At 48.0% G+C, this 25,570-nt stretch overlaps 1 protein-coding gene across 4 annotated transcripts in view; it reads left to right on the plus strand.

Moving 5' to 3' along the window:
• Window positions 1-522: 522 nt before the first annotated feature.
• Window positions 523-25,570, plus strand: part of PASD1 (PAS domain containing repressor 1) — a 46,784-nt gene continuing 21,736 nt past the window's right edge. For 2 of the 4 annotated variants that reach the window (XM_052673120.1, XM_052673123.1), the window contains exons 1-5: window positions 524-644; window positions 21,622-21,713; window positions 23,038-23,094; window positions 24,313-24,482; window positions 24,734-24,825. In XM_052673120.1, the coding sequence (XP_052529080.1) occupies window positions 23,063-23,094; window positions 24,313-24,482; window positions 24,734-24,825 (294 nt within the window). In that variant the 5' untranslated portion in view covers window positions 524-644; window positions 21,622-21,713; window positions 23,038-23,062. Of the gene's footprint in view, window positions 645-21,621; window positions 21,714-23,037; window positions 23,095-24,312; window positions 24,483-24,733; window positions 24,826-25,570 lie in introns of all 4 variants that reach the window. The other 2 variants (XM_052673122.1, XM_052673121.1) reach the window with 2 other exon arrangements.

The raw sequence follows: 25,570 nt of genomic DNA on the forward strand, positions 1-25,570 counted from the left end.
GCGGCAAATGTTAAATCAGTGACTCATGGTGCGGAATGACTAATCACGTCAAAGAGCAGCTTGTTTGGGGCATGGACTCGGTGCCGAAAGCCGGCTGGAGAAGGCGGAGCGCTGCGGTGCCCAGCGGGGCTCGGCGGCCGGAGCGCTCCGGTGCGTTCCCCGTGGGTCCCGCGGGCAGTGCGTGCCGGGCTGCGGCCACGCCGTACCTCAGCCCCACCGGGCGGCACTGACCCACTTTCCGCCGGCCCCACTCGGGCCGCGCTCCTCCTGCGCGCTGCCCCGTCCCGTGCCGTCCCGTGAGTGCGGGGCGGAGCCGGGCTCCGCGGGTGGCGGTGCGGGCGGCCGCCGGTGGCAGCGGGGCGGGAGGAGGAGCGCGCCTGTGCAGTGCCGGGAGGCCGGGCTCTGCCCGCCGCCGCGTTACACAACCGGCCGCCGCCACCGGCCTCTTCCCCGAGTCCCGCCGCAGCGCGCCGGCAGCTTCGCACCGCCCCGCGCCCCGCCGCCCCCCGGCCGCCCCATGCCGTGCGTCCCGCGGGCAGCGGCGCCCCGGGCCGGGCGGTGACCCTCGAGGCAGCGGGGGCGACGCGCCGGGGCCGGGCATGGCACTGAGAGCGGCTCCGGAACGCGCGTCCTCCTTCCGGACGGTACGTACCCTGCGGGACCGCCGAGCGTCGGCGAGGGCGGAGGGTCCCCGAGCCCCTGCGGGGGAGCCCCGCTCTGCTCTGCCCTCGTCCGACACCCCCCGGCGGTCCCGGAGAAGTTTCGGGGAGATGGGAGATATCCAGCGGCAACTTACCGCCGAAGTCGTGTCGCGTTCCCAAAAAGCGGCGCGGGGCTGGGGCTGCAGCGGGAGGGGCGAGGGTGCGGGAAGCCGGTGGGGATGCGGGGAGCCGGTGGGGATGCGGGCTGCGCCGTCCTGCCGGCGGGAGTCCGTTCGCTGCAGGTTGCCGTGGGCTCCATCGGAGTTTCCTCGTTCTGCCGTAAATTTCGGTCAGTTTGGAAACGCGTTTTTCTGAAAATACGCTGAAGAACGGCTCCGAACTGAATCTCGCGCCTAACCGTAGAACGCAAAAGCCAGGTTGAAAAGTTACTCTTCTCACGGGGGCCGTGGGAGCACTCGGTTTTACGAAGTGTTTCCGCGAGAAGCAGAAATTCGGGGGGATTTGAGAGCTCCTCGTGCGGTTCGCCCATGAATTGGCTTTGCGAGAGGTAACTCCACAGGCGGCCGGCGCTGGGCCGGGAGCGGAGCCGGTCCGCCCCGCTCAGGGTGCGCGGTGGAGAACAGCCAGCCGGCGCCGAGCGCTCCGTCGGTGCCTCTGCGGCGGGGCTGAGCCCGTGAGGATGCAGCGGCCGCGGCCAGAGCCGCTCAGGTGCCCCGCGGGCAGAGCTGTGCCCAGCAAGGGCTGCCCCGTGTGCCGGGAGAGCGGCGGGGCTGCCGGAGCTGGCGGCGTGCGCTGTTCGGTGTGCGAGGAGCCGCTTTGCTTCTAGCAGAACGACGGCTCCCCTGTGTCCTTAATTTGCTGGATCGCTGCTCACCCATCCTCAACATGTGGATACGGGAACTTGCCTTAAAGGAGCAGCGTTTGTGGCTTGTGCGGTCTTCATAAGTCGGTCCTACGAGTGCTGCTTCATGAGGATGCAATGTGAACCTCGTGTTCTCAGTATAGTGCAACGCCGTGTACCGTTTTGTTGGAGAATCTATTCAATTTTTATGCACTTCCCGAGCTGCAGCTCCTTGCTGTAGTTATCTGCTCGGAAAAAAAATGCATTTAGGTTTCTGGTTTTCTGGAAAATACGTTCCAAAACCAAGAGGAGACTTCTGTTGTGCACTGATCGGAGCAGATCAGCGTGTTGGTTGGTGATGTGGTGCGGAGGAGCAGAGCATCCTGAGTGCTGAGAGCGTGGCGAGGCTGCAGGGCTGCCCAAGTGCTGGCCCGTGGCACAGAGGGGAGGTTTGTAGGGAAGCCAGGTGGGGAGGCTGTATGAGTGGAAGGCTTCATTACCTCTTGGGCTGACCTTGTGCTCACTGCTGAGTCTTGAAAGTTTTTCTGGATGATGTTATAGGAAAAAGTAAATGGCTGTAAGAGTGGTTATTTCTGTCCTTCTGTTCGTTCAGAGCAGTGGCTTAGAATGATTTGATCTAGAAAAAAAAGTAGGATTGGTTTGAGTGTTTTTTTGCTAAACTACAAACTTCCGGGCAGAAAGGCCTGCAATGGTTCCTGTTTCTTCGCCACTCCATTTATATCTCAAATCATTTCACTTGTCGAGTACTCAAAAACAGCTCAAGGTTAAGCACTGAAAGTAGCGAGTGGGTAGGTCTTAATTAAAGTCGCATCGTGCTGGAAGCAGCATTAGATTTCAGAGATACTGCTGTCAATTCCAACTTCTGCTCATCAGTAATGTCAGAAAATGGTGCCATGTCCACAGTTTGGAAGCAGGGCTTGTCTATGCACACAAGTTGCATTGTTTTGGCCTGAATTATGCAACTGCCCAAGAATGATACAAAGGGTTTAAGGCTGACATGGCGTGCTCCTTCTGAACTGGAGGAATGAGCTGTGTGCCTGTATGAGAATGCTGGATCCAGCTTGTGCTGGGGTAGTTAGGGACTCCTAGGGAATAACATCTTTAATCAAAGCAGTAAAATGCAAATCGTGTGGAACAGTACTGCTGGTATTATTAAGGTGATCCAACTGTGTTTTCCTTACACACCTCCTGTTTCCTTGTTTCTCTGCTGTTTCTGTTTGTGTGCAGCCCGTGGCCTTGTGCCGAGCCAGCCGACAGAGCTGTCACCAAGGTCCCCCAAGCCCTGCAGTGCTGCACTGAGCCCCAGGTGGTGGCAAAGCCCCGTGCCAGCTGTGTCTGCAGCAAGCCCTGCCACCTCAGAGCCGTCGGGTTTGGTCAGAACACAGGGGCACGTGCAATTAATGAGGGAACTCAACCTACTTCATGTTCCATTATTGGCTTTGGCCTTGCCTACACAGAGAGATTACATCAGTTGACCTGAAGTCCATTTTTAAAGTGATTTGATTAACCTGATGTGACCTCACGCATGGGCGTTCTTATTTTGGTGTAAATGAACTTATTTTGGTTTAACCAAAACCTGTCTTTTGTCAGCTTAGGCAGAACTGAAATAAACCGTGCCCAAACTGAAAGGAGAACTTGTGTCTGTATATAATGACACAACCTGTGCATGAAAGCGGGGCCTTCTGTAGGATCTGGAGCAGAGTGTGGTGTTCAACAAAGCTGTAGGAGACCAGCAGCTGTTTGAGGCAAAGTTAAAAACAAAACAAAAACGACGACGACAAAAAAAAAAACACCCCACAAATCAAACCAAACCAAACTAAGAAAAACTGAAACGCCTTGGTGAGATAAAGGAAGGAGTCCCAGTGATCTTGGTTTTGGGAAACTAAAAGCAGTGCACCAGGCTTACAGCGAGGCTGTCCTGGAGCTCCTCAGCTGCAGAGATGGGAAGTGTTTGCATCCTGTACTCACAGTCCCATTTCGGCTAAGAAATAGAAAAGTGATGCAGCGAATGCTAGGCGTGCTGGCCTGAATGCAGCAGTACATGGTGTCTCATGACATATTTTGTAGGAAAGAATAATTAGACATGGAAATAATGAGGAAGAAGAAGAAATTGCAGTGAGATTTCATCGAAGATGAATTGTGGCAGACTAATCTAACATCTTTCTTATATAACAGATTTCTTAGGTGGGGTAATGCAGGAATGTGATTTATGTAGAGCCAAGCACTTGATACCATGCCCCACAGGACACGGTTGCATAAAATGAAAGCGGTGGCTCAGTGCAGGAGCTGAGTGGTGGAGATGACCAAGCAGAAGGTATGACAGCTATATCCAAATAAAGCTGTATGGATGGGGAGTGGTGCTCACAGAGCCTGGGAGGCACCGGCAGAGAGAGCACACAGCGCTGCTGCTTTGGGCCCTGCAGCGAGGGGGAGCACGGGGAGCTTGGGAAGATGGGGTCCGTACAGAACAGCACCAGGCTGTCGTGTGAAAGGAATTCAGATGACTTTGTTGATTGGAGTGATAGAAATGACGTGACGTTTAATAGCGCTGCGTGCAAAGCAGTGTCAAGTTTTGCATGTATGGACCAACAAGAATTTCCAGTGTGAAGCGGAGCTCGCTGTGACGGGAGCAGGATGGAGAGACACGTGGCACTGGCTGGCCAGGGCTGCCTTGAGCAGGTGGTGGGACGCTGCTGTCGGGGACACCATTTGTGGGCGTCTGAGGAGAGTCACGGGGAGATTCCAGAAGTGTGGTTTTATCACTGTGCCAGAGCTTCCTGCTGCCCTTGCAGGAGCCCAATGGCATCTTGCTTAACTCTGGAGACCCAGGGCAAGAAAATGTTAAGTTAGAACAGTAGGAGGGCGAGAGGTGTGGTCACACAACGAGCTCTCCATTGTATGACGTGAGAGTAAACAGCTTAATTTGTTTAGCTCCGGCCAATTGAACAAATGAGGGGACGGTTTACAATAAGTCTTCTTACGCACAGCTGGGACTCAATAGCAAGAAGGTGGAAAACCTGTGTAAGCCAAAAGTTAGCAACCACACAAGATTAAATTCTGTAAGTTGGTTGTGAGTAAATTTGCATGGGAAATTCGAAGAAAGCTTCCAACCACGTAAGAATTGAAGTTGTGTAATGGTCTTTCAATTAGGGTGGTTTTGAGATAGATCTTGATAATCTTATGAAGGAGATTACACAGTTAAATTGGAGAGAGAGTTCCTGGAGATAGGAAATTAAGTTTGCAGAGTTAGTCCTTTGGTCTCCGCTATTTTTGTATTTTTAATGTTAGGTTGCAAGGAGAGTGGACCTGGCTTTGTTGGTAGTGCTGCACTGACCCCACGCACCACGGCTTCTGCGGTGTTCTTAGGAGGTGGGGTGAACTTCCTCATGGGGTGTAACTTTGTTGTTTAGGGTGTGAGGATGTGTTCTGGGGCTCCTGGCTGAAGGCTGAGGAGACGCTGTCAAGTCAGCCCTAACAGCTCTGACTGCTGAGGCTGGAGAGCTGATCTTGATGTCCTCGCTGCTCCCTTGCTACCTGATGCTCCGAAAATTTGTTGCAAAGCTGGACTTACAGTGAGCGCTGTAAAAACACTGTAAATTGTGCAAAAAAAATAGGAGGTTGTGGGCCATTAGGGATGAGTTGGTATTTTTAATGGGACAGTTCCGTTATAGGAAAGTCGATATACAATAATGTGCATTTTATTACATTTTCATATTCCAAGAGAAAGAAAGGAAAGGGAAGACTAAAAGACAGAAAGCAAGCAGGAAAGCAAGAAGGAAAACAGCTTGACTTAGCCTGGAGCAGAGATCCCATAGCTGATAAGCTGCCTGTTAAGAGAAATTGAAATATGGAAAAATGACAGAGCAGATGAGGATAACACGGAGATTGCAGACGAGGAAGTGTGCTAACCCAACTGCACGGAGCTGCTGAAATGCGTTGGATCATCTGACTGTGCCTTGTATTCTTAGCAAACACGATTGTATAATTGATTAATTTGCCGACATTGCTGTAGCACAGCGCTATGGTAACTGAGAGGCTCCCCAAACACTGGCTGTGCTCTAGCAGAGCAGCAGCTCAGCACCACACAAGCATGCATGCCCTCTTCCCAGGTGGGATGGGCAGAGAATAGGGAAGGTAAAGGTGTGAGAGCTCATGGGTTGAGGTAAAGACAGTTCCCTAGGTAAAGCAAAAGCCACGCATGCGAGCAAAGCAAAACAGGGGGCTCATTCACCCTTCCATGGGCAGGCAGATGTTCAGTCATTTCCAGGAAAGCGGGACCCATCACGCATAATGGCTTATTGGGAAGACCAACCCCTTTGCTAGGGATGTCTCCCCTTCCTCCCCCTTTACCCCAGCATGATGCTGTTTAGTGCGGGACACCCCTTTGGCTGTTCTGGGTCAGCTGTCCTGGTTCTGTTCCCTCTCCTGGCAGGGCAGCAGTTGGAGCTGGGTGTCCTTGGCTCTGTGTAAGCGCTGCTCTGTGACAACTGAAACATTGGTGTGTTATCACCACTACTTTCATCAAAAATGCAAAACAGTGCATCATACAAGCCTCTGCGAAGAACATTAACTCTATCTCAGCCAAAACCATGGTAACACTTTCCCAGAAAGCGCTGCAAAATGCACCTTTCCTTGGGAAGGAGGCAGGGAGGAGCTGGGGTGGCGTGTACTGATGGGATTGCTTGGCAGCCATGCAGGAGCTGGCTTTGGCCAACAGCTACCTGCTGCACAGCAGGTGGGACAGAGGCAGCTGTGCCACCTGACAGAGGCAGGGGACACCCATGGTCCTGAGCACCCTGAGCTCGGTCTACAGTGTTGGTGTCAGCAGCTGCCATCCACACTGCCCTCAGCCCTGGCTCCGGGCTAGGATTTAGGCAGGCCCCTCTGGTCCCTGCAGCAGCGTGACAACTCAACAGGCGCTTTGTCCAGACTTCTCTTTCCCCACCATTATTGTTCCCTCTGCCCTGTAAGTGATGTATAAGTCAGTGTGAGGTGCTTTGTTGGGTGCCAGGCATCGGTCGATTAACTGATTGACTAATAGCTAAATGCAGAGATATTTGTAGGTGTATTTATTCTTGTTTACAAACTGCCCAAGCCTAAGCAAGATTTTCAAGTGTGTAGCAATGGCAGGAATCATATCCATAGAAATGCTAATCTCCTCTCTTGCTTCATCCGTTCAACCCACAAACACACGCGTACACACATGCGTAAAAGAAATTAGTAAGGTTTGTTTGTTCTCTTCTGGGCTCTGCCTACTTTAATCTGACTTCATCTCACAGCTCAGCATGGCACTTTGCTTCAGGACCATAAAGTTTTGACCATAGGCACCATGCTGGGTGAACCATTTTTTGGAGAAATAACTAAGCAATAGATGAGCTGATAACAGCTCCCTTGGCATTAATTGTTTTGCATATACACGGCGGCACTCTAAGAAGGCTTTTAAGCAAAGGCAGAGGCTGTGTCTGAAAGGGCTGAGTTGAGTGGCCCCACGGAGGCCAGGGCTGAGCTCGCACTTCTGTCTGCGCAGTAGATGCCAATCCCAACGTACGTCGTTATGGGTTGAGGAGGATGCTGTGTGTTTGGCCCAGTGTTGGCTTGTTGCAGCAACCAGCAATTAGACAGGCAGTAATAGCTGGGGAGGTGACAGCCACGCTGAGGAAGTTTGGCTGTAAACCTGTTTGTCCCGTCTCCAAGTGCAGCGTGTGCATCCATGACTTACAGTAAATTAGAAATACTCTGATCAAATTGTTTCTAATCACACTTTATTAAGTGATGTATTAATTAAGTGAGTGATGTGTGGCAAAAAGATGGGCCTTTGGTCAGCTCCGCTGCTGCTGGGTATGTCAAAGAGGAATACCAGTGGTTGGCTTTTCACTCACAATGATTGGAATGGCTTCATTTGGGGCTGGCCTCCGATGGAAGGGACACAGTAGGAAGTTTTAACAAAACAAATGCCTTGTGCTAATCTTAACACCTACGTTTTCTGTTCAGTCTTGCTTATTGCAGGGAGCCGAGTCTCGTCATTTGCTGGAGACAGTGAGTCAACGCAGAAAAATTGAGCTACTTTATTTTCTTTCTATCAGAAGCTCTGGGGTTGGCCTCCTGCATGGCAGCAGTGATACGGAGCTGTGCTGTACAGAGCGGACGTGTGCTGGCCCCTGGGCCGGTCCTTCTCATTCTGCCTGCACAAAGCTTGTTGCCTTTCTTAGCTGGGGCATCCTCATCACCTGAGCCTTGGTCCTTCTGCTGTGTCTCACTGGGGATGGAGCAGAAGTCCATGACTCAGGAAAGTTTTTGCGCAGTTCAGGAACCCTTGCTGAAAATTTTGTTATGTGAGGAGACTGTGTGCAGTTCTGGTGTTCTATTTTCTGGAAATTATTCAGTTGGGAAGGAGAGTATCCCAGAAGAGGGTCGAATAGGAAAGGAAATGTAACTGCAGCAGTCCAGGTGTACTGTCCATACAGGACAAAGATCCCATGCCAAAAATGGGAGAAGATGAAGTGCAATGGACAAAAATTGGCACTGAACCATTTGGAAAGAAGAGATGAGGCTGGATCAGAAGTCCGTCTTGCCCAGAGCACAGTTTAGAATACAGAGCTGAATTTCTTGAGTGTATTCCTAGCTGGAACTGCAGCTAGTAGAGCAGTTAAGATCTCAAGTCTTTGGCTGATTTGATGGCTAATGGTAGGCTGTTGTGACAAGAGGAGAATCTCTGTTTTCTCTCAAATACTAACTCAAAAGAGGATGACAATGTTCTATGTTTTTGTTTTTATTTTTATTTTTGAAGGAAAGCATATAAATATTAATAAGTGATCCAGCTGGAATAGCATCTTAAAAGTTGTTGTTAACGATTGTGTGAACGATGTGAATTTGATTGCACAGGGAGTAAAATTTTACAAATATAAATAATCTTATTTCAAAAGCTGCTGTACCGAGAGGCTATTCTGGGATTTTCCAATGTAGCCCAGTTTGCGTTGTTCAAATGAGAAGATACATCAGTGAATAAATTGGATGATGAACTGCTTGACGTAGAAGGCATAGTGCTTATTTGTAGTGTCTTGAAGTCCTAGGAGAGATAAATTGTCAGTCTAATCTTTAGATTGTGTTTGAAATGTACTTTTTATGAGGCATTTCTAACTGTTCCAGAGTTTACTGCTCAGACAGACATATAGACTTTGTTTGTTTGACCTACGGCTCCTCAAGGTCCTTTGCAAGCAAATGCAGGCAAATTTCCTTCCGTTATTTTTATTTGCTTCCTTGACTGTGCAGTAAAATCCGCAGCGATTATTGGTGCTGCTGGAAGTTTTCTTCTGACCTGACTGCCAGCACAAGCACTGCCCAGTACCAGCGGGAGAAGTAATACCAATTGTGTTTTGTCTTTGGCATCTTCGCCGTGGCACTGAGGAGATCTGCAGTTGACTTAAGAAGGTCTTTGCAATAGTGAAGAGCATGGCACCCAATAGTGAGGAGCATTAGAGGCACCCCAATAAATACTTTCTTTTTCTCTATTTTTTAAGTGTTTGAGATGGACTTACTGTGGAAAAGAGGATTGCTGGATTAATTAAATCAGAATAACCAAGCTTTAGTTTTCTTCCTATGTTTTTAACAGTGCCACAGCTTTGAGAGACTGCTCATAGAACAGCAGAAGTGTGGCATTTAATTTGGTGCCTTTTCTGACACAAATGTCGTGTTTTATTAAGGAATCATCTGAGTCAACTTTACTTGCAGCTGATTTTCCTCCTAGCCTTGCAACACTTGCAGTATCTTCAATCAGAAGAGAGCACTGATAAGGAGGTGTTGCTGGAAGGAGGACGTGCAATGCCGGAGTCTGACAGAGCAGGATTGCTCTTCTGCATAGAGGAAGCAAACAGGTGCGAGATATTAAAAACTTATGACAGCTATAGGGAAATAATTCCCAAGATAATTCCACATCAAGCTCTGCTCCAGCTTCTATCTCCTGGCAGGCTCCCGAAGCCCTAGGTCACAAGGTTAGAGAGAACTGTGGGCTGGTGCTGCCATCCTTACCTGGCGCTGCAGGCTGTCCCCAGCACAGCCCGAGTCCCCGGCGTTGGATAGCCTGTCATCGCCCTTCCATTAAGGATGGCTGTTTCTAAAGCATTAGCATTCGTGTCAGGACTAGAAATGGATAGACACAGGCTGAAATCATTGTCAGGAGCAGATGTGAGGTACCTAATCAGCTATTTCCTAAGGAAAATGAATTTGGTGGTGTGAATAGTCGTAAATATTTCATTCAGCAGCTCAGCTACTACAGCAGTGGTAAACAAGCTTCCGCCACTGACCAGAAGCATTTTGTGGTACTGCACTTGATTTCTCATTCATTTACACTTCAGTCTTGAAGGAAGCCCTGTGGGTCCGTGGGTCGCCGTGGCATCTTGGCTGTATGCAGGGCCTGCATGTTCTGCCACTGGCATGTTCTGCACAGTCGTGGCACAGGTTTCCATGTCAGCATGACAGCGATCATCCAAGCACCCAGACATCGCTGGCACCAGTGCTGGGCTGTGACAGGGAGAGTGGACGCTGCTCCTGGTGGTAATTAAGCAGTAATTAGGGGTACGGCTTTAATTTCATGAGCAGTTGTCAATTCTCGCTTATTGACAACAAAAATAAATGGAACTGGAAGGAACGTTCATGCTAGGAAGGACGTGATGCTGGTTTCTGTGAGCTTATAGGGAGTTTTACTGCTGACCTTTTGCAGAGGAGCTGTTGAGAGGACGAGAAGGAAGGAGGGAGGTTGTTTTTCTTTTTGCCTAAATGATTGTTTTCCCCACTTGAGTGTAGTCTAAACCACTGTGAAGCTGGCTCGTGGTTTGTAGGAGACATACACGACAGCAGTGCACCAAGAAGGAGGCTGTGAGTACAGATGATATTTGCCTCTCCAGCACAGTGTGAAATCCTGAGGAAACTGGGACTGCCAGCTAAAGGTCACGGACACGTTTAACTTCTGCAGCTGGCTTCATGCCACTGCGTAAGTCTTTGTCAGGGGTCGTGCTGGCCTTGGTGGTGTTACGTAGTCTGACTTCGACAGAAACAAGATCCCCTTTAACCCGTACGGTTTGTGGGCACGTACACGGCAGTACCTTTCTTTCCATGAGCTGGTTCTGATGTTTATCTTCTCAGACAGCCTGACTTTATTGTGTAAAACACAGTGTGGACCCTGCTGGTCTATGTGGCTTAGGGTACTTCAGTCAGGGCTCCGAGTAACAGATTTGTGTCTGTCGTCATTCTGAAAGGCACAAGCCGACTCCGCTGCCTTCACCCCGGTGTTACACAGAGCGAAGAGCCAACGGATCTTCCTAGATGAAGGCCTGCGTCCTGCGGCACACTGCGGTCTGTTGCAGGGAGATGCCATCTGATGCCACAGCCATTTCAGCTGGCCAGGTCTCTAACCTGAGAGCCAGGAAGCGCCCGTGTCTGAAGGTGTGGATCCACTGTCCTTTGCAGCCCTGCCCGCACAGCCAGGATGCTCTGCAGGAGGGCACTGCCCACCGCTGCTGCCATTAGCTCCTGCCTAGAGCAGAGCTACCCTTAGAGGCATGGACCCATGCGTTTTACTTGCTTCTTGTGCTTGAGTCCTGGTTTGGATTCAGAGTAAGAGGATTCTTAATACTAGGCAGATTTGAAATAAAGCGTATTTTAAAATGTTCTGCATGCTCACACTATTGTTGCAATCAACATAGAGCACTCTGTTGTCCAGAAAAAGCACACATGGCTAATTTCATGGTCTCTCATCGTTTTAGGATGTTTCCAAATCTCTGTCCCACATCCTTCCTCTGCCAGGGGTGAGGAATTCCTGACAGCCTGCAGGTAATGAGGGACTGTGTGCTCTCTGGCAGGGTCAGAGCGTCAGTGGCCGCCCTGCCTCTCCTCCTGTAGCATCAGGGCTGGAGTGTGGGTCAGACCAAGCCACTTCAGGGGTCAACAGCAGGAACGTGTCTTTTTGATCCCTTCCTCTTCCCAGAGTCTCTGTGTTTACTCACATCTTTTTTGCTTGGACTTCATCTGGGAGGGACACGTCTTTTCTGGTCTTACTGAGCTTAAAGAAAAAGGCCTCCAACAGAATCCCCAAACCCAAGCGGACGTTCAGCCGTGCTGAGTCATATTTTGTTATTTTGGATGATTATCCAGCCAGCCATGCAAAAAAACTGCAAGGGAAAAAATGTGTGTGAATATCTTATCTGTATGACAGAATGAGGACTTGGGTCTTTGTATGTGTAACAATAATGACCCAGTATTAAAGTGCTCCAGTGGCTGTCATATTTGTAGTCTAAAAATGGTAGCAAGTAAAAAGAGAGAGAGAGAGATGTTGATGTGTATCCTCTCTTTTTTTTTCTCAGGGCAAAAATCCTGCTTTCTCATTTAATTTCCAGTGCACATTTGCAGTACTCTGCAGAATGAGGAATATGGTTGTGGTTAATTGTTTAAATATTCTTTATTCCTGAAGCTTTCAGAACAAATCACTCCTTTTGAGGAGCTGGCTCAGAAGTGACACAGGCAAGATGCATCACAGGAGAATGTTGGACATGAAGTTAAGTGTGACTCAGAGAAGAGAAAGAGAAGGTGTGGAGGTTGTTCTAAAGAAGGAAGGAAAGCCAGCTATATTATTAGCACTTTCAGCAGCGTACGTGGCAGCAGTTCTTCTTGCAAAAAAAATGTATAGGCTTCAAGAACTCAAATCCATCCTTGGTGTAACCATAATGGAATTACGGTTGGATCAGCAGCTTTGCTGGTTCATAAGTCTTCTAGTCTTACTGAAAACAGATACTACCAATGAGCATTACTTGGTCCAGTATGCAGTTACTGCCTGTGTTTAATATCCGTCTGTCTTCTTCACAGTAAACAAGGAGAAAGTCTGGTAGTCTCGGAAGATGCTTTGCATCATGCAGTCCAACTGGGGCAATTATTAGCTATTCTCAGCTCAGAAGAGCTGCTCTTAAAGCTAGCTGAAGAAAAAACCTGTGCTTGGTCTTTGGGACCCCGCTGTAACCGCATTACGTATTTGTATGCAGAAAGTAAGACATGGATGGAAAACTACCGCTTCAAGACTACTACAAGGGAACTCTGAGTAACGAGATGAGTTTTCTCACAATAATGCTGATGTCCAGTGCTTAATCATACACTTGAAACAATTGGGCTCAGACCTTATGAAAAGTGTTTACTTACTCGGCTTTAAGTCACAGGCCAAGAAATGACTTGATCGGATTAGCCGGGGTTGAATAGGAACGGCAGCAAATAGAATCCAATGAGTGTGAACGGTGCCGCTGTACTCTGCTCTGGGAGAATATCTGCCAGCTGCCGGTGCAGCGCACAATCCTGCAAGATGCTGACGCCTCCGGTTCCCCTTCCCCAGGGGGCAGGCGGGGCTGCTCTGCCGTGCGGTTCCCATCACTCACCTGAGTGAGCTTTTTCTCTGAACTCCTTCTTTCCCTCTTACATAAAAGTCGGTTCTTTTGTACCTCCTCTGTTCGGAAAGGCTCTCGGCGCTTGCAGGGTCGGGGTGCGTGGCTGCTTATTCTCAGCCGCAAGATTACAGCGATGGCAGCGGCAAGGTCAGTGGGGCAGGAACACAGCTCAGCTGGAGAGCAGATGTGAGCAGATCATTTCAGGGAAGCAGCTGAAATTCTCAGAGCCAAATGAGGATAAGATGAAATTTTGAAATGTAAGCGCTTTGTTTAAATTCCTTTTTACTTATGCACATTATACCTGGAGCACTGCGGAACTGAACACACTGAGAGGGGAAGGAAGTTTCTTAGGCTTGAACTCGGATGCGTGAAGCCAAAGATATAAAATGAGGTCAGTTAGCTCAGCCGCAGCGAATCCTTTGATATTCATTTAATGGATAAGTAGATAAAACTCTAGGCAAGCTTGCATGTGAGACTTTGAATTTAAACTACTAAAGCTCTTTATAATTTTCTCGCAGATTTCTCACGTAGGGCTGTGCCACTGCTCAGATGACGAGTGCTGCTGCGCTCCTGCTGCTGGAGCACTGCATGGCCCCAGGGCTTCTCTCCTTCCTTCTGCACAAAGAGGAGCGGAGAGGTGGGCTGGCGCTGGGAAATGCCAGCCTTGGCAGTGCTTCGGTTGGAGATCTGGGCTGAAGTCAATAAGTTTGGATCAGCAGCCGAATTCTCCTCTTCTGCAGGGAGGCTTTCAATCTATTTAGACCTATCTCTAATCCTTTTGTCATAATATTTCCTTTTTTTTTTTTTTAATAGCTTCCTTATGTATTGAGTTCCAGAAATTCCAGGCTGGTGATGCACATGAAAAACAGATTGCAACAGAGAGCAGATTAAATTACTCAGGTCTAGGATTACGGAGGCAGAACATTTTTTTTCTTCGTGTTGTTTTAAAAGGGAAGAAGAATCTCTTTTTTATTTTTTATTTTAACAGGAAGGAGTTTGGGGTCAGTGAGCTCTCCTTCCACTGCTCACTCAGCAGTCACCTGAGGAAAAAATAATGAACTGTTGTGCTGGCTTTTTTTCCCTGTTTCATTTGAAAATCAGTTCTTATCAGTACTGCATATTTAAGGGAATTCTAAGACTGCAGGCTGATGCTTCAGGAAGCTTTTTTTAGGAGGGAAGGTTTGACTGAGCGCCAGTAGACAGGGCTAATCGTCAGGACATCTGGATTCACTTCTTAACTCTGCTGCCTGACCTTGGTCAGTGATTTAGGTCAAGCTTTTCCAAAATGTGCCTTGTTTGTAGGTTCTTGTGCTAGGTTTCAGCATTACTGAAAATTAGGCTGTAACTATGCTTACTGTTTTAAATCCAACTTCTCAAAACTAGTACATTCTTAAAAAGAGACAGCAGTGAAATGTGTGCCCTTGTTTCCTTGCTTGTACAACAGTAATAACTGTGTTTATAGACTGCACTGTAAAAGCAGTAGAGGAGGAAGGGGATGGCAGCATCAGAAAAGTAGATATGGTTAATAGAAAATCCCAGGGAGCTGCACAAGAACCAGATTTCCAAGGTCTCCCAATGTTCATCTGGCACCACCTAGTTTGTTCCTGAGGCAGCACCCCAAGGTTTGCTTGTCAAAGAGATGGTAGATCCATCTTACTTTCACAAGTGACAGGATGGTACCTCACTGCTGCAGCTGTCCGAACTCCAAGAGTGGTCAGACGCTGCCCAGGGAGGTCATGGACTCACTGTTCAAGAAATTATTAGATGCTGCACTGAGGGACATGGAGTAGTGGGAAATATCAGTGGAAGGAGGACAGTTGGATCGGATGATCTTAGAAGTCTTTTCCAACCTTGGTGATTCTAAGATTCTATGATTCCAAGGTCTGCTGCAGATGGGCTTTGAAGGAATGTCCTGCAGCCCATTTTTCACCTCTCCAGAGCTGAGCAGTCTGGGAGTGTTGTCCTGGAACATCATAGACACACACCTGTCCTCTCAGAAGGCTTCTGCTGTTACTCTGCAAGTCAAGCAGCCCTCAGCCCTCACTGTTATTTTTTCATCATTCACATTCAGCACAAGTGAACACAAAGCCCAAATGCTCATCCCCTCACCTGTACCATCCACCATCACTTGAAACACATTTTGTACATATGATTGAGAACTACAAAGAAATGAAAACAAAAGAATGTATTGAGCAGAAAAAGAGAACAGCTAAGTACATGAATGGTTCTATTCTCATTCGTCAAACTGGTCGTTTTTGGGGGTTGGCCTCTTTCTGGCAGAAGTACAGGGGAAGGTATTCAGCTTGACCAGTTTGCTGATTTCCTTTACTGTGTACTGATTGCATTTATTCTGCACACAGGGAAAGCACAAGGCCTCAGAGAAGTTAGTTCAATGACGTACAAACTTCATGGGATTAGCTTCAACCATAGTAAAGAAAACAGTATCATAGAATGGTTTGGGTCGGAGGGGACCTTTAAGATCATCTGGTTCCAGCCCTCCTGCTATAGGTGCCTATAGACGCCTCCCACCAGACCAGGTTGCCAAAAGCCCCATCCAGCCTGGAAATCTGAGTGATATTTAAGGGTAACACATCCAAAAGGACAGCTTTGGCGTGTTGGCTGACACCCAACAGCTGCCAAAACAGACCAAACCCAAGAAGCACGCTGTGACTTCTGTCAGTCGTGAGGACGATTGCTGCAGGTTGAGCCCTGGCCCAGCAGGCAGCGTGGGGCTGTGCACAACCACCATGGGCACAGGTCTGGCACTGCCTGGCTACCAGACACCATTGGGTTCTTCTGAAAAGGTGTCAAGATGGTTTGCTCTGAACCTATGCTGAATGAAACTATGACTGTATCCAGAATCTGAGCTATGGGTCTATGACCAGATGTTGCCCCTCTTGCTTAAGCTGCAGAATCAAGCTGGTGTTTTGTTTTGTTTTTTGTTGATTTTAGCTTGTTGGAGCTGCTTTTATCATTGCTGAAATTTGTTGGTTGGTCTCCACACACACAGAATCATTACCTTCTGTGATTTGACAGAGAAGTGAATATGATGGAAGTACCCCCAAATGTCTGTGTGTCTGTGCATCCCCACAGGCCCTTGCACTGTCAGGATCAAACAAAAACAAAATCAGAACTTTAAGAAATCATGTGTTTTCTGGAAATTTTGGAGAACATTCTGTTCAAAAGAGTTCTGGTTGTGAGATTTCAGTCTTACTGCATCTTGATCTCCATGTGCCTTTCCTGGAAATGGTCATGTGAGAACACGTCTCAATTTCTGCTGCAGAATTCGTCGTGAACAACTGCCTTTGCCACTGTTCCACCCCAGGGAGAACTGCCTGTGTGTTACTGTTTGAGGATTATTTGGCTCTAAGTGTTTGGGTCTGGAAGTACAGTGCCTGAATGAGCCAAGTGTGTTAGCGGCGTATTTATAGGTTAGATGCATGATCAGCGTTTTCTAGTGCACCAGACATTCCCCTTTCCTGTAGTAACTGCAGATAAACACAGGTACTCATCCAAGACTGAAGAAAGGCTATTTGCATACTCATTTTTATCCTCCCCTGCTAATGGCAGTGGAATTGTGGTTTTGTGCTGTTGGGGCTAACGGGCATTCCTGCCTTTGGCCGTGTTTTGAGAATCTTAAGAGGCTATTAGACAAATTGATAGAATTAATTAAATGCATGCTCTTCTTGTTACAGAAACCCTGGAGATTTTTAAATAATCTTCTCTGGAGTTGTATCTTTAGCCTTCCAGGCTTTGCAAATTGCTGGAACAGAACAAAGTTGGCTGGCTATTTTCTCCAGGATCTGACAGAAATCTTAGAGAACACGATGTTCCAGTAATCATCTCTTCTTTTCAAGTGTCTGTTCATGTTTTTAATCTCTCTTCCCTTTCCCTTTGTCAGAAGACAGCATATCCTAGTTAAGAAAAAAACACAAAACCAAAAAAATAAAGAGAAAACCTGCAGTAGCATTGTTCCTCCCCGTATCTTTCATTTCGCTTCGTTTTTGTGCTGAATCACACTGTTCTGATACAGCCTTCTTTGTGGTGTAATTGTTTTCTGTAATCCATTTTCTTTGGGCTCCTCTTAGCTTCTGTCTGAAGCTGTTGCTGCTATAATGAACGTAGTCATAAATCTGTCACAGGTAACAAGGTAAATGCAGAGCTCGGTGCAGCAGGGAAGGGTATCTGCAGCTCAGGAAGGTGCTGCAGTTACGGGGCAGGCAGAAAAGGTTCCCTGCTGACAGATGAACAGGAAAGGACACCTAATTTTTGGTCCTCTCATAAATCCGCTGCCACTCCATTGTTCTGGTTTCTGCAGGGATGCTGGGTGACCACATAGGCACGGGTGGAAAATGGAAGGATGTGGCAGAGATTTGAGAGTTGGGTGTCTGGCAGGAAAGGACCGTGTGGCACAGCCAGCCGAGGACATGCCTGCCTGCTCCCCCTGGCGTGGTCCCCGAGGCAGCAGTCCCTGAGCAGCTGGGGAACTGTGTGTGTGCCTCAGGCCTGGGCAAACCTGGGGCTCCCACTGCTGGGCAGCTTGGCAGGACTGATGGCATCGTGATGTTCTCCTCTGAATCAGAGTCAGTAAGGCTGGCAAAGACCACTGAGGTCGTCTCATCCGGCCGAGAGCCCACACCCACCGTGCCCACTATCCACGTCCCTCAGGGCCACATCTGCCCCACCATCTTCTTGAACTCCAGGAAAGGTGACTCCACCACCTCCCTGTGCAGCCTGTGCCAATACCTCAGCACTCTTTCTGAGAAGGAATTTCTCCTAATGTCCAACCAAACTCTCCCCTGGAGCAACTTAGGACCGTTACCATTCATCCTATCATGGTTAAGTAAGAGCAGAGGCCGACCCCCACCTCACCACAGCCTCCATTCAGGGAGCTGTGCTTTAAGATCTCCCCTGAGCCTCCTCTGCTCCAGACTGACCCATCACAGCTCCCTCAGCCGCTCCCCATCACACTTGTGCTCCAGAGCCCTCACAGCTCTGCTGCCCATCCTCGGGACACTCTCCAGTGCCTCCATGTTTGTACTGCAATGATGGGCCCAACACAGCACACAGCATTCGATATTAAGAGAAAAGAGAAGCAAGGATACGGAGGAAAGCAACAGGAAGAACAAAGATGACAGATAAGGAACAAGGAGGTGCAGAGGAACCATTTTTGAGAAAGGTGCAATTCCCTGAAAGCTGCAGCATTCCCTGGTGTGATGGGAGAGTGGCTGGCAGTGCGAGAGCACCGCATCTCTGTCAAGCACTTGCCTCGTGCAGAGCAGCCAGAAACATTCGGAGGCATTCACTGGTTTTCCAAATGTCATTTACATTAGCATCCTATAATTGAATCAGTAACACTTTACTGAAAAGGTTAAATTCTGCCTTTTAAAAATTAAATCAGCTGCTTAGCTGTCAGCCGCAGCCATGCCCTCCCGTTGCCTCTGGAAGAATTGGCATATTGACATATAAATCGTCTTGCTGGAGAATGCATTATCTCTCTTATTTATGACTACGTTGTGCCACGAAGTGCTGCTGCTTGTAATTGAGGGCTCTCTGCTGAATTTGTTGAGTGTAAAATCTGTGGGAATAATTAATTCCATAATTAAAATACTTGTTACGGTATAGATTTGAAGAATCCCTAGCTGGTGTACGTCACTCAAATGCAAAGTTCTAAGAAAGTTTGAATGAAAGCATAACCAGCTTTTTTGCGTAGAGAATACTTTTAATTGATACAGGGCTGGTTTCAGGTGTCTGATGAAATCTCCCAACCACACAGAAATCAGCAGCATCACATTCAATTCCTATCTTGCCACCAGTGGTGTAGCAAAACCTTTAATACTAAAGCTGTACTGAAGCATTCATATGAGCTGTTGGCCTCAGGGCATAGTTCTTACTAGTCCTATATTCCTTTAAGAGATATCCTGAAGGTAACGTGATGTTTTACTGCTACCTGATAAGTAATCATTTTCTTTACTCAAAATGTTGCAGCTGTAGATTGCACCTGAAATCAAACAACTCTGCAAAACAGAGAGTTAAAAAGCATTATCTCTCCCTTTCCCTGTTCAGTAAAAAGTTGTGCCACAGCATTGCAGAAAGGACAAAGCAGCACTTCAGCTTTTGGGTGAGTCTGAGCAGTCCACTGTCTTGTTAAGGCTGTTTTACTCTGTTGCCCTTTCTGTAATCCTGGCAACAACCTTAAATATGGTGATATTTGATAAGTCTAAAATATAGCTTGTCCATAAAATGCTCTGAGTGCTGTTTGGGACACTCTGTGCAAGGAAAGAACAAATCTTTTCCCTCTTCATAGGACGGATGCAACGAAGGATGTGCATTTCTTGGTGGCAGTACTGAGCATCACCTGCCATAGGCAGCACGGGAAAGGATGCTGGCAGTACTACAGGTGTCCTCTCTTCACCTGTCTGGAGAGTTCAGGAGTCCTTCTCACCCAGCACTGCAGGAGAGGATTTTCAGGAGGCAATAAATAAATTTTGATCTGGTTAATACAGTTAAGGTCAAAGAGATTCTATCTGGAGCTATTTAAAATACTCTTAGCATGCAGACACGCTGCTGTCAGTAGTGCTAAGTGCCCTACCTTGCAGAGGAGTGTACACAACCCTTATGAAACTATTCTTAAGTATTCTGGTTACTATATTTAGCACTGGCTCATAACAAGACAAAAAGCACTTAGCCAAATGTAGTTCTGAAGTGCTTAACCCGGCTAAGAATATTTTGTCCTTAGGTGTCTCCTGCTGAGACTTTTTATAGCTCACCATCCTGCTGCATCATGCAAAAAGCTTCTCCATGCATTTGAGCCTGTGACTTCTTTTATGACCGTTTATTTTGTCTGAGCCTGGGCTGGCACTGACCGGGGACATCGTTCACCCAGGAGAGATGCAGGGCAGGCTCATCGCCCCTCACCTTCGTTGGCTGCGCTCAGGGGGAAGCAGAAGCTCTGCTGGAGATCAGGGAACTGGAGCCCTGCTCCTCATTTAGGCTTGGTGTCACTGGCTGGATCCCGTCTGGTTCCTGACAGCTTTCAGTTGTCAGACAGCCAATGGGCAAGACAGTGGAGAGGTTTCTGGGCAGAGCTTTGTGCTCGAAACCCAGAACGAATCCTTTTGTTTGACTCTGCTTTTTCAGTGAAGGTGGTGAGACGTTGGAACCGGTTGCACAGAAGGGAGACGTGGATGCCCCCTCCCTGGAAGAAGCATTTGAGGCCAGGCTGGATGGTGCTGTGAGCAACCTGGTCTAGAGGGAGGTGTCCCTGTCTATAGCAGGGGGTAGAAATAGACAATCTTAAATGTCCCTTCCAACCCAAACCATTCTATGATTCTGTGCTTAGGCCTGTGTATGAAAAATGTTTTCTGAAAAATTGTAATAAACCCGTTAGTGAAGATCCAGGTATTTTTTAAAATACAACTCATTGTTTTAAAAATAATATTCTTTTTAGCTGTATATATTAGAACTTAGTAAGAGTTAGACAAACTTCAATGTGGGTCATCCTTCTGGAGGAGAAACAATGATATAATCTTGAAAAAATAGCACTGACCATGAGAAGCAGCCAAGATAGGAATTTCAATTGTAATGTGGGTCAATAGGATAGCAAATAAGATCACATGTTCCTTTTGAACTGGGACAGGAGCTTTTGAAATAGGATATGACCAGCACAGTGCTGCCATGAGACAAGGCAGAGTAGGGCTGCTGTACCTGAGCTCATTACGTAGGTGTCCTCAGCTGCAGCCTCACTGAGGATACCAGCCGTTGTGTAAGGTTTTCCCTGGAAGTTTGTGTTCTGAACTGGAAGTGACGACTTGGTGTCAGCTGCACAGTTTCCTGGATCTCTTATGGCTGAAACACTTGAAATGTTTATGCATTACTCTCATACTAATGCTATGTCAGGAGCTTCATTTCCCCTTCTAGGTAACGTCTGCGCTGTGCTGGATAAGCCCCTGTCACACAGTTTTCTTGAGCCAAGCAGACAGACTGGCATCATTCCTCTAAGCTGCCGTGAGCAGGAGTTTGGCCCGTTGTTCCAAGCTCCCTGCAAAGCCCTGTCCTCATGCCACTAGCCGGGCTCCTGGTGGTTAGCAGTGAGTTCTACCTCTGCCCTCTCCAGTGCCTGCTATGTGTACTGCACAGTGGTTCTTCAGGGTCTTCCTGGGCTCCTTTCCCTTTGAGGTGCTTTCATGTCTTCGAGAAGGGAGAAAGCTATTGCTTCTCCTTTGGGTTATCAGAAATGTAGGCGTGTTTGCTTGGTCACTGTGGCTACAAGTGTTGGTGGTGTCAGCATTTTGCAATGTCTCGAGCAGTCTAAAAGTAACAGATGTGGTGATGAAGCTGTGACTCAAAGTAGGGCTTCAGGGGCATTAAAAGTTTGTTAAATTTGGAAGCACAACGTTTGGCTCTGGTTGGTGACGCTGCTGTCAGGTATGGCACCTCAGATCCCCCAGCAGCAGCTGGGCCCGGTGACGTTTTGGACAGCAGAGACTGCTGACAGATGCAAACAAACCAGAAGCCCCAGGTCTGGTCCCAGCACCAGGTCCCAGAGTGCTCATGGTCGCACCTGTGCACGATTCTCGTCTGTGCCGTCATACTTCTTCAGCTTGCAGTCATTGCTGCTCTTTAGGCTATGTCTTGTTTGCAACTCTGTTTTAACTGGATTTGCTTTTCCTTCCAGGATTAATTTTTCTCTGTCTCTATTTACATGGTGATAAGAAGAGCTAATCCCACTCCGTCAGTCTGGACTGATGAATCTGAGGAGTAGAGCAGGTAATGTTTCACTTGGCTGTTAGCTTGCAGTGACTCAGGCAGTGAGAACCACTCCCTCCACATTGAGTACATTCACATCTGGGGACTGAAGAAGTCACACAGTGTCCTCTACCCAGGTCTCCTGCAAGGAGGGGATGCCTGGCCCCAGAGCAGGAGAGGGAGGGTGACTTTCTATCATATTTCACAGAATCACAGAATTGTAAGAGTTGGAAGGGTCCTCTGGAGTTCTTCCTTATGTTGATGTGGAACTTCCCATGTGCAGTTTGTGCACTCTGCCCCTTGTCCTGTCACTGGACTTCAGAGCCCAACTCCATCCTCTTGTCTCCTGCCCTTTAGATACCACAAGTAGCATCTTTGGCATGTTCTCGATTGTGGATGGTTTCGTTTTGATTTACCAACCAGAGACAGTGAGAACGAGCCCCCAGTAAAGAGATCACCGTCACTGTGCTGAATTTGCCATCGTTGCATGGGTCTTGAGAGTACCACATCCTCCCTGGGAAATGGCTCCAACTGTTCTCACCTGCTGTGCTGCAGGAGCAGTTAGCATACATCACAGGCAGCAGCCCATGGTGACTGCTTGCAGGCAGGCCCTGGAGAGGCTGGCTCTTGTTCCCTTCCATTCCCTGAGTGATGCCAGCAGAGGAATGTTTCTAGCTTGAAATGTTGGCTGTGAGTCCCCATGGTAGGACACAGCTGGGGGGTGGTGGAGCCAACAGCAGGCGATGGCTGCAGGGCACTTCGGGTGAGCCTGTCTCATATTGTCCCTTGGATCATACCTTGCTGTTGCCTAATACTAATCCTGTGGAGGATCAGCACAGCTTCCTCCTTCCTCCTATGCCCTTGCACCAGGACAGAAATCTCAGGTGCTCCTTAAGCACTGCAATGAACTTCAGCAGCCAAGTTGGCTCCCCCAGGCAGGCCAAACAGTGCTGCTTGGACCAGACACTGAGCTGAGGTCAGCTCTCACGTTTGCTGGGAGAAGCTGGGCAGAAAGCAGGGCACTGGTTGGGCTCCCCATCCCTTGCATTCCTCTGGCTGTATCAGGTGCTAGCTGGGCTTGCTTGGGACTAGGGCCATTGCACAGGGGGACTCCAAGGGCAGCCTGGGGGCTGCTGACTCTTTTCCAGTTTGGGCATATGGGTTTCAATCCTCAAACCTTTGGTCAGAATAAGCAAGAAACTAAGTAATGGAAAGGAGGCTGGGGAAGTAGATGATAAAATCATCCAAGAGGTCGTAAGACACAAACCAGTAAGCTCTGTGATCTGACATCCTCAGCAGGATCAGGCAGTGTGTCTCAGTAAGTATTTCTGTCCTTTCCTTCCAGAGCCCTGCGTTGTGTAAACGAACTGATGGATGAAGATGAGAAGGACAGGGCAAAGAGGTACGAGGGGATGCACGGAGCAAGGAAGTTCTCTCAGGGGAGAACTGTAAATGCTGTGTTGTGTGATGCTTGAAAAAGTGCTTGGGACACTCATGTCAGAGGCAAAATGCTGTGGTTTTCAAGCCATGCGCAGCAGACCACGTACAGTGTAACTGTGTCACCGTTTTCAAGCTCAGTGCTCCTTGGATTATATTACCTTGCTCTCAGAATCTCATGTTATCCTGTAGCTGTTTATCGTCCCAGTGATTTTGTTGGCCTCAGCTGGGGCAGTGCTGCTTAGCACAGGGCAGGGCTGGTCTCCCTCCAGAGGAGCTTGGCTCTGTTCTAATTACTCATCAAATAGCAGTGCCAAAACAGAGAGGGCTGCTGCAAATGCTGTGTGTGAGAACCTCTGAATGCCAACCTGAATGTGAACAGGAATGCTTGCTGCATACCACCCTCGGTTGGGAGCACAGGAGCATGTATTGTCATGAATACGCTTGTAAAGAAAATTAATGACTGCTGGAAGGGGTTGTATGAAAATAGCATTATCTGAGCTATGAGCTTTGGAAAGAACATTTTGGAAGAAACTGAATGGATTTACTTTCTTCCCTAATAAAACTCTAATAAAAGCGTTCTTAAATTGCATTAATGCGAGCTGAAAACTAGTCTGTGGTTTCCTCAGCCAGACTCTTAACATGCCCAATTTCATAAGTCGTGCTGCTGCTACTGCAGATTTTCAAAATCAGATAGGAGAGCTTGTACTTGACTTTATTCTGCAGTCAAGTTGCTTCTGCACAGTGTTCTCTGGCAACAAGCTACTTCTGCAATTACAGATCCAGGGAGGAGGCAGCCTTCTTGTTTTGACCTTTACGTGCTTGTATACTAAGTGCAAAGCAAGAGTGGGCAAAAAGGCAATGTGTGGTGCCAGGACTTTCTTACCGGAGAAATTTCACCTTCGTGTAATCATCCCTGATTTTGAAAGAGTGAGAAATGCTGCAGAGATGGATGTAAGGAGGCTTAAGTGCCTGTAAATGCTATTTGCTACCTGCAGACATCGCTTGCTGACAGAGAGTTCAGTCCTGCTGCAAGGCTCCAAGCACCAGCACTGCACTGACACCCAAGCCTAATTTTGTACAAGCGAGCAGTGCCAGCAGAAGCTCAGATTCCTGTACTTACAGCATTTTGCTGAGATGGGGCCTTGTGCCGAGCTGCTGCATTTTACTGAATGACGTTTAGCTTTCTGTCACGCAGGGCATCACGCAACAAATCTGAAAAGAAGAGGAGAGACCAGTTCAATGTCCTCATTAAAGAGCTCTGCACAATGCTGCAGGGGCACGGCCACCCTCTCAAGATGGACAAATCCACCATACTGCAGAGGACCATCGACTTCTTACAGAAACAGAAAGGTACCGAGGGCACACGCCTGCCCCAAATGTCCCCTCTTCCTTTTCTTGTTTCTGATGTGTCTGCACTGTGATGATGTGAAAATGGAGTGTCGCAAGTAAGAAGGCTTTGTGCGGAGAATGATCTGAGGATGATTCCTCTGAAAGCCTCTTAAAAGAAATGGTGTTAGTTGGAAATGGGAAAAAAAAAAAAAGAAGAAGAAAGTCCCAGTGATTATGAGCAATGTTGCTTTTTTGATGCTTTTTTCTTTAAGAAATCACAGCACAGACAGAAGCCTGTGAGATTAGACAAGACTGGAAGCCTTCATTTCTTAGCAACGAGGAGTTCACCCAGTTGATGTTAGAGGTAAGAAGAAATTGAAGCCCCACAGATTAGTGAGAACTAATCAGTTCAGGGGAGTCGCTCAGAGATGCAGCTCCGTTCACCTGTGGGTCCCTGTGTTAATCATTTCTCCTCTGCTGGCACATCTAACCCAAACCTGATGGAGACCAGTGTTGTGCTAAATGCTTTGCAAGCACAGAATTCAAAATATGGCTGCTTCCCCTTAAAGAAAAAGGGCATTTCAATTTGAAATGAAGACCAGTTGGTCCTGTATTTGGCTCTGGAAACACCCAACGAGCCTGCGTTTTTCCTTTCTTAAGGATGCAGCTTTGGTTTTGTACTGCACATTCCTTTGTTGAGGACTTCTGTGCTGCTACTCTTCCCCCCACCAGAATCAGGGTGTATGCTGGGCCGAGCTGGGAGGCGCGGCGGTGTCTTCGTTACTCCTTTTCATCAGGATGTCATGACTCACCTCCCTGGAAAAGTCTGTTCATTCTTTCTGGGAATTTCTTACCAAACAAGCCAGTTTGTTCCAGCTGAACCAAAACAAATTTTGCTCTTAGAAGTGACAGGGGAGTGAGCCCTCTAATAACTTTTGGTGCGCTGGGCTGAGCCCATTGACCAGCTTAAATAAAGTTGGTGGTTTTACCCAGAGAGGGCTTATTTTTATCAAAAGCAGGGAGTCACAGTGAGGTAGGGAATGATTGGCTGCAGTGGACACTGCTGGGTGCTGCTTCTGCATGGCTTCTCCGTCTCCCTGCAAACTGGG

The sequence above is a fragment of the Tympanuchus pallidicinctus genome, unplaced genomic scaffold (genome assembly GCF_026119805.1).
Source record: "Tympanuchus pallidicinctus isolate F22 unplaced genomic scaffold, pur_lepc_1.0 scaffold13, whole genome shotgun sequence".
Taxonomy (NCBI): Eukaryota; Metazoa; Chordata; class Aves; order Galliformes; family Phasianidae; genus Tympanuchus; species Tympanuchus pallidicinctus.